General features: G+C 39.4%; 1 protein-coding gene across 2 annotated transcripts in view; it reads left to right on the top strand.

Moving 5' to 3' along the window:
• Positions 1 to 261: 261 nt before the first annotated feature.
• LOC114046307 (arginine and glutamate-rich protein 1) overlaps positions 262 to 8,616 on the top strand; it is a 30,675-nt gene continuing 22,320 nt past the window's right edge. Inside the window, exon 1 of one of the 2 annotated variants that reach the window (XR_003569489.1) lies at positions 262 to 710. Coding sequence is in view for 1 of the 2 variants with exons in the window: in XM_027866608.1 (XP_027722409.1) it covers positions 364 to 710 (347 nt within the window). In the remaining variant the exon portion in view is untranslated. The remainder of the gene's footprint in view (positions 711 to 8,616) is intronic. The other variant, XM_027866608.1, reaches the window with a different exon arrangement.

The raw sequence follows: 8,616 nt of genomic DNA, 5'->3' as shown, positions 1-8,616 counted from the left end.
TCCGGAGGCATTCGTTATTTTCGCAGCTACTTCCGCAATAATAGGGAGGGGGCGGGGCTAAGCTGACGGCTGGTTCCGCGCATTGCCTTGTGGGAAAGGCAGCCGGTGCCGTCGCTGCCATTTTAGGGAAGTCCTGTAGCTGCGGCCTTCGTGTTTGAGGGGGGGCGAAGCCCTTCGTGGCCGTTGTGAACACGGAAGATCGGTCTAAGGCCTATCCGGCCCGCTCCCGGACTTCCAATCTCGGCGGAACTCTCAGCCAGTGTCCGGAGACAGCGGGGAAAGAGAAGTAAGGGAGCGCGAGGTGGGGGGAGAGGGGCCCGTAGGCGAAAGCGGCCGAGCCAACAGCGTCGTCGGCCCGCAGAGATGGGCCGGTCCCGGAGTCGGAGCTCGTCCCGCTCCAAGCACACCAAGAGCAGTAAGCACAACAAAAAACGGAGCCGGTCGAGGTCGCGGTCCCGGGATAAGGAGCGGGTTCGCAAACGCTCCAAGTCCCGGGAGAGCAAGAGGAACCGGCGCCGGGAGTCGCGCTCTCGCTCGCGCTCCACCAACGCGGCCGTGTCCCGCCGCGAGCGGGAGCGCGAGCGCGCCTCGTCCCCCCCGGACCGCATCGACATCTTCGGGCGCACGGTGAGCAAGCGGAGCAGCCTGGACGAGAAGCAGAAACGCGAGGAGGAGGAGAAGAAGGCAGAGTTCGAGCGGCAGCGAAAGATGTGAGCCCGCGGCCGGGATGGGGAGGGGGGGAGGGGGAGGGCAGGAGGAGGAAGGCCCCTCCGAGGGTTTGGAAGAGAGGATTCCTCCCGCACGGACAATTGGACTAATCGCGAAGCATGTGGTTCGAGGCAGGAAAGGCCTGGACCGGAGAAAGCTATTTTGGCGCGAGGCGGGGCGGGAGCTGGGAGGCCCGAGTTCAGAGGGAGGGCAGTGGGAGAGGGGGAGGGGTAATCATTTTGAGGCGGGGAAATGGGGTTGCAGGCCCAGTTGTCACTGAATTTTTCTTTGCAAAGATTGTTCGCACAGGGATTTGGGGAGAACTGTGTTATGTCCAGGTTGGCTCTGCGTGCATGAGAATTGGGATGTCGGGGTGTACTGATGCAATGTAAACTAACTAAATTTTTTTTTTTTGTTTCAAGTTTTTTTTTTCCCCACTACTGACGATTAATTTAAGAAGCAGTACTTATATTGTTGAAAGGAAATAGAACATTTCCTTGCTCAGCGGGATATTTTAAATATTAGATTATTCATTATTTTCTTGGAACTTTAGGATGCTAGATTTATAAATGGTAGGGGACCTTAGAGGTCATCTTCTCCGCCCGTCTTATTATGCAGATGCAGAAATCATCTATAATGTCTACATTTTTTCTAAGAGTTTTTCTAAAAGGGTCAAAATTTTCTAAGAGCATTCTTGTCCACTTTTCTCACTGTGCAGATGAGATCATTTATACTATCAAAACTCAGGTTTTGTTTGCATTTTTTAAGAGCTTTTCCTGTTACAACTATAGTACCTTCCCTTCTTACTCATTGTCTAGAAAACAAGTTAATCATAATTCATATACTATTGCCCATATGTGGAATTTTATGGAGGGAAAGAGAAAGTTAAACTTCTTTTTGAATGTAGCATTTCGATGAATTGAACTTTCATTTGTATTATGTTTAGTAGACAGAGTGCCTTCCAAAAACCCTGTGAAATAATTTGCAAGAATCATCCCTATTTTTAAAGCTGTGTGCAGAACACCCTTTCAAGTCATAGATGAGATGGGGTTCCAGCCTTCATGAGGCTTAATAAAAGTATGTGACAAATACAAAATTTTTTTAGGGGGGTTGGACGATGATAGGCAATAGGGATAAGTGACTTGCCCAAGGTCACACACAACACTTAAGTGTTAAGTGCCTGAGGTTGGATTTGAATTCAGGTCCTGATTCCAGGGCCAGTGCTCTATCCACTGTGTCATCTAGCTGCCCCTGACAAAATAATAACGTAACTACGTATGAAAGGTGCAAATAGTGCTTTTTGAGGTGGCGGGAGAGGATGAAGGTTATTATAGACTTGGAGAGAGTAAGGAGAAGGGACAACATGTAGTGTAAAGAGCTTGGAATCTGAAAGTCTGAATTTGAATTCTGACTTTTAACACATACTAGCTATTTAATAACCTTGAATCTAGTCATTTCTTTGAACCTCAGTTCCCTTACCTGTAAAATGGTGTTTAATAAGAGTTACGTGGGAAATAAAAAAAAACTCAAACAATAATAATTCATAAGTATAATAAAATAATATGTATATGAAAGATACAAATGGTGCTTTGTGAGGTACAGGGAGACAATGAAGGTTATTATGGACTTTTGGAGGTGGCATAAGAGACACTATATGTTGTAGTGGAAAGAGCTTTGGAGTCTGAATTTGGGTCCTAGCCATGTGACCTGGAATCTAGTCACTTCTCTGGACCTCATTCCCCTTTTTCTGTAGATGGAGGGAGACCATACTCAGGTTATGACCACTTTACCACTTCACAGGATTGTGTGAGGGAAATGTTTTGTGGGAAAACAATTATATTAAATCTTGCTGCTATTTGGAAGGCTTTCTGGAGGAGGTGGCATTTGAGTTTGTCTGCCTGTGCATGGAACAGCCTATACTATCTCTACCCCATTGAATATATGAGATAATAGCTCACATTAATGTAACGCTTAATGGTTTAAAAAACATTTTCTTAGCGCAGTGTTATGGGTTAATAGTGCAAATATTGTTTTTCCCACTTTGAGGAAACTGAAGTTCGTCAAGGTGAAAATGCTCACAATCATAGATAGGGCTAGCATATGTCAGGAATATTAAGATATAGACCCTTCATTTTTATAAATGAGGAAACTGAAACCCAAAAGAGGTTGTGACTTACAAGAAGTGGCAGAGCCTCCATTGGTATACAGGTACCTAACTTCATATCCAGGATTGTTTCAGCTGCATCTTGCTGCCTTTTAAATTTGTCCACATAAAGTTAGTTTAATTCAGGAATCCTTAATAGGAGATCTCTCAAGTGTTGGGGATGATCTGAACCATTTTTAAAAGATATATTTGGTTTTGGAATGTTGCTTTTTTGTTTTGAGTAAGGTCTCTGATGCCCTGGCAGTTCAGTTTAGTTTTCTTTTCATTTTTCAAACTGGAGACCAGAGTACTGACATTGTAGCTATTCCTATTCTTGTTTGACTTTTTTTCTTAATGCTGCTGAATGTCTCTGGACAGAGCCTTTGAAGACACATTTGGGAAGTTCTTGAAATTTTGGGAACTTATCAGTGTGCTGAATGAAGTTTTGGAATATGCTTGTGTGTGTGTGTGTGTACATTGTCATGTTTTCTTGAGAGCTTAACCCTTGGTAACTTGCAGTAGGCAATAGTAGTAGTAACTAGCATTAACATTGTTTTAACGTTTGCAAAGTGCTCTACAAGTATATTCTCATTTTTGACCTACATGAAATTTTGCCATCCTAGAGTACTGATACCACTGAACCCCAGAAGCCATTACTAGTGCCTGCTTCACAGTCCTCTGTAAATTACCTTGTATTTTGAGTATGTGTATTTATTATATTTTCTTTTGGGTGCACGTTATGGTGTTACCTCTATAGATTGTAAGCTCCAAAAAGGGCAAAGACTGCTTCACTTTTATATCTTTGTATAGCTATCCCCTAAAAGTGCTGGCTTATAATAGGTACTTAATAAAATACCTGTTTATTACTTGATTTTGTAAGGATGCAATTGCCATTCCCTACCATAGGCCTACTTTTTATCCTGTTTAGCTGCTTTATTCTCCTTCTTCTTATTTTCTCTTTCCAGTGATGCTCACATTCTTCCCTCTTTCCGCCTTGCTACGTTTAGTGTATTTCCTTCCCAGTAGTGTAGATCCTTCGAGTCTAGACTTTGGTCAAGACTTACTACTTTTGGACTCCCTAAGAATGTTGTAAGTCCTTCATTTTCTAAATTGTGAGGTTGTCTTTAATGTTCTTTCCTTAACCTGTTAACATAATCATGTGTGTAGTTGAAAGGAGGTCTTTTCTGGCTATAGGCCATGTATTGTGATTAGGAGAGCATGGTCAGATTCAGAGAGAGAGAGGTTTGTGAGTTGTATCTGGTAAAGATTAAAAATGGAAAAAATAGTCCTTAAGTACCTAGCAATAAGTAAATGTAACTGAGAAAAAATAAAGGCCCTAAAATCAACCTGATTTGCTTTGATTGCTGTGTTTGCTATGCAGGGACAAAGAACTTTGACTGTTCCTCATAAGTAAAAGGCCAACTTTTTCATGTATAAGTCAAGAAAAGTCAAAAAACGAGATAGAATAGACAAAATAAATGGAAGAGAGCAACATTAAAAGGAAAACAGACACAGACAACATGTCCATGACCAAGGTAAAACAGTAATTATGCAGTATTGGCTGTGAAAGAGGTGGAAACAGACTCGTCCATTGTACTTAAGTAACACTTGCAGGTACCAGTGTGCCATGTTGAAAACATACAAACTGGTAGTGTTCAGCATTGTTTGGTTACTATGTATATGGAGCAGAGAGAGACTGGTACAATAATGTATCTCTTTTGTGTGACTCCAGTTTTCTTCCAAGGAGAAGGAAAGGGAAGAATTACACATTTTTTTGATAATCATGAGATTTGTACATAACCTGAAAGGATGCAGGAAAATGTTGAGAGTTCAGTGCTCATATTGATTCATATATCCTTTATAACATTAGAATTTAGGAAGAGCTTTGTGTCTCTTCCCTTAGCATAGGTGAGTGATCCCTGAGCAGGACATTCCTAGCCTTTGGGCAGCATTTCTGCCTATTTTTAGCAAGTAGTCAATCATCTAAAACTGTGAAACGGCACAATATGATCCAGTTAAATTAGAGCACCTGCACATTGGTCTATAACAACCAGTCTACATTTATTAATCACTTATGTGCCTGGGACTGTACTAAGAATTGAGATACAAAAGAACAGTCCCTGCCCTTAAGGAGCTTACATTATCGAATGGGATGGATTCTTCTTGAAAAGAGCTAAAGGTGGCCTTTGAAAAGATACCTTTTTATGGGCAAATGCATCTCGAGGATGGCCTTGAGATTTCAGCCTCAGATAAAGCATTAGAAGCCTGGATTAGAGTTAGTTGACAGAGCAAATCAGGATATTGTATAATTGGGGCTTTGTCTGCAGAACCCACTTTTGAGCAGGCTGGCCTCTGAGCCATTTTACAGTACAATACAATATTTTGGTTGTGCTTGGTATTTTTTTTTTATTTTATAAGTCTTTGTGAATTATGTGCTCTAAAGTTTAATCATAATAAGAAAGTTGACTTGCCTTTGTTAATTCAGACACTCATGAACTAAAACTTTTGGTGATTAAAAATTTGATCAGTTTTCAAAGGAGTTGAATTATTCAAACGTATTAAGTGCTGATAGCATACTTTCCATTTGTTTATAGAGCATAGGTTAATACATGGATGGACAATTTTTTTTCCTAACATTGAAGTCATGTGCTACCTGAGGGTAACAAAATTAGAATATTGCTGGGTAATTGTATTTTCTCAGTTTAGCCTGAAAGGGAGGATTAGTTTTTCAGAATATGTTTACCTTTATGTCTCACTGGCTTACTCAGCCTGTCCTACTGGTTAATTTGCATTTACTTATTTCTGTACCTGTTATATACAGTGATATAGTAAGTTCCTTGAGGGTAAGGACTTGTTTGTGGATCCCTGAAGTTATGCTTCATTTGAAATCCAGGACAACAGGAATTCATTGAATTAGGATTTAAACTTTAAATATCAGAACATTAATCGTCATCTCATTCAACCCTCAAACTTAACAGGTGAAAAAAAAAATCACACAGGTGGAAGTTAAATGTGGTTTTGTACTACTTTGCCTTGCTGGCTCTCTTGCTATTTTATGTTCTTAAAGTTTGTTTTGAATTTTCCCTATGCAACAGCTATCCATTATAATAGATAATTTTTAAGAACTCACAGTAATTTTTATTATGAACTTAACCAACATCAACATTCCAGTGTATAAACAAAATATTTATATGTAAAACTTAATTTCTATTACAGTTTAACATGTATTTTAAATTTAATGTACTAGTAACAAAACTGCTGTTACTCTGTCCTCTTTCTGAACTTTGCTGTCTTCCATTTTTAATGTTTTGTTTATATTTTTCCTTTTTTTTAACTTTCACTATTTACCAATTTCCCTTTCCCCCAAATAGCAATTTTCCCTTCTAATATACATAGGTGTTATATGCATATCTGTATATAGATGTTATTTTTACATACGTATATTCAAACAAAATGGCATGTTCACTGTCTGAAAATTTGTATTTCCTTCGGCACCATTAATCCATCACCTGTCTGCCAAGTGATGGAGACTTTTTTTTTTTTTGAGACTTGGTAGTGTCTCTTTTTTTTTAAACTGCATAATTTTTTCTTATATTGTTGTATGGGGCCTGAATCAGGCCTGTCCTCTGGTAGTTTGGGTTCCATATTGGGTTCTTTTGTTTTGTTTTGTTTTTTGTTTTTGCAAGGCAGTTGGGGTTAAGTGACTTGCCCAGGGTAACACAGATAGTAAGTGTCAAGTGTCTGATCTGAGACCGGATTTGAACTCAGGTTCTCCTGACTCTAAGGTTGGTGCTCTATCCAGTGTGCCACCTAGCTGCCCCTAGGTTCCATATTGGAACAAAATATGATGCTCATAGGTCATTCAGCAGTTAACAAGGAGATAAACTTAATCATTGCAGGAAGATATTCAACAAGGATAGGAATTGAAAACCCCTTGGATTGATTTAGCTGAGAGAAGCCCCCATCATGACCTACTGGCTAAGTGTCTGAGGGCCCCAAGGAGGTCCTTTGTGAGTGCTTTATATTCAGGAGCTGAGTAAATGTTGTCAACAGTCCCGATCCCTTAGTCACCTGAGTCAACCAAATCTTAAGTAATGTCTCAAATGCTTTTTTTAAGGAAAAACTAGCCTAATCTGCATGTGAGGAAGGGTTAGGATATTGTTTCTGCCACATTGATTCAAATAAATCATTGGTGTCTTTGTTATTATGAAACTACAAAAACTGACTTGCTTCAAGTGTAAAATTTCAGTAGTGAAGTCAACTTCCCTTCTACCTGTACAGTTAAGTGATTTATAGTTAGATTTGCTTGCCACACTGAGCAGTGAAATAAGTGACTAGCCCAGGGTCACATAGCTAGTTCGTGTCAGAGCCAGAACTTGAACTTTCTGACTCCAAGTGAAGACTTTTATAACTCCTCTTTGAGCAGTAGTAGTATTAAGAAAAGTTCATGTAGATAGGATGGTAGACAGTATATTTACAGCTGGAAAGAACTTTAGAAATTATCTACTAGTCCTCTAATTTTACAATTTAGGAAAATGAGGCTTTGAGAGGTCAACTTGAATTCCTCTTGACTCTACTTTTTCTACTTTGGAGAAAGAACAATTTCAGTGGAATGAGAAGGTCGGAAATCAGACTATATGGATTAAGAGAGTGAGAGAAGAGAGAAAGTGGAGACAACCTATTGTTGTCTCCACTTTTCTAAATTTTAAGTACTCTCTTAATTTTCTAAATTTCTAAAGTTCTTTCTTTTTTTTTTTTCTTTTTCTACTGCAGTGTGCTGTCTCCTGAAAATGCTGTATTTTCAAGGGCATTTCATTTAGTTCAGTATTGCAGTTAAATTTATATAGTTATTGACATTCATGTATTATAAGTAAATAGTTCAAATAAAATAGAAAGGAATAGTGAGAGTTAGTAAACATTTATTAAGTACCTACTGTGTGCTAGATTATAGAGTCGAACTTTCATTTTGAGGAATTGCCCAAGTCAGTCAACAACTAGCCCTCAGCTGTCTTCTCATCTTGGAAAACCCTTCTGTCCTGAGGCTTTTTCACCCTGCTCCTGTAGTCCCTTTCTCTCTCTGGTGAGTTCCTCCTGGAATCTTATTTTGAGGAAGTGTCCAGGCTAGCCAATTAGGTGGCACAGTGGATGTAGTCCTGAGCCTAGCATCAGGAAGATGTGAGTTCAGATCCAATCTCAGATACTCACTAGTCATGTGACCCCTGGGAAAATCATTTAATCTGTTTCAGTTTCCTTGGACTATAAAATGGGGATCATAATAGTGCCTACTTCTATTTGTAAAACACTTGCTTAGCACAGTGCTTGGCACATATACGTATTCTCTCCATTCCTCTCCAAGCTCAAGGAAGATTAGGAAAGATTAGGATTTAAACTTTAAATATCAGAACATTAATCGTCATTTCATTCAACCCTCAAACTTAACAGGTGAAAAAAAAAATCACACAGGTGGAAGTTAAATGTGGTTTTGTACTACTTTGCCTTGCTGGCTCTCTTGCTATTTTATGTTCTTAAAGTTTGTTTTGAATTTTCCCTATGCAACAGCTATCCATTATAATAGATAATTTTTAAGAACTCACAGTTCCATTCAAAATGATAAATTTGTTCACATTAAGCTCTGTTAACTAAGCTATGCTATGTACATAGTTTAACTGATACTGGGGGAACAAGATGATCAGGAAGAAAATCCTTTGAACAAAGAGCCATTAACATTTATCGAGTGCCTGCTATGTGCCAGAAACAGTGCTAAT

The sequence above is a fragment of the Vombatus ursinus genome, unplaced genomic scaffold (assembly GCF_900497805.2).
Source record: "Vombatus ursinus unplaced genomic scaffold, bare-nosed wombat genome assembly UNPS02014781.1, whole genome shotgun sequence".
Lineage (NCBI taxonomy): Eukaryota > Metazoa > Chordata > Mammalia > Diprotodontia > Vombatidae > Vombatus > Vombatus ursinus.
This window is presented reverse-complemented; position numbering and strand designations above follow the sequence as displayed.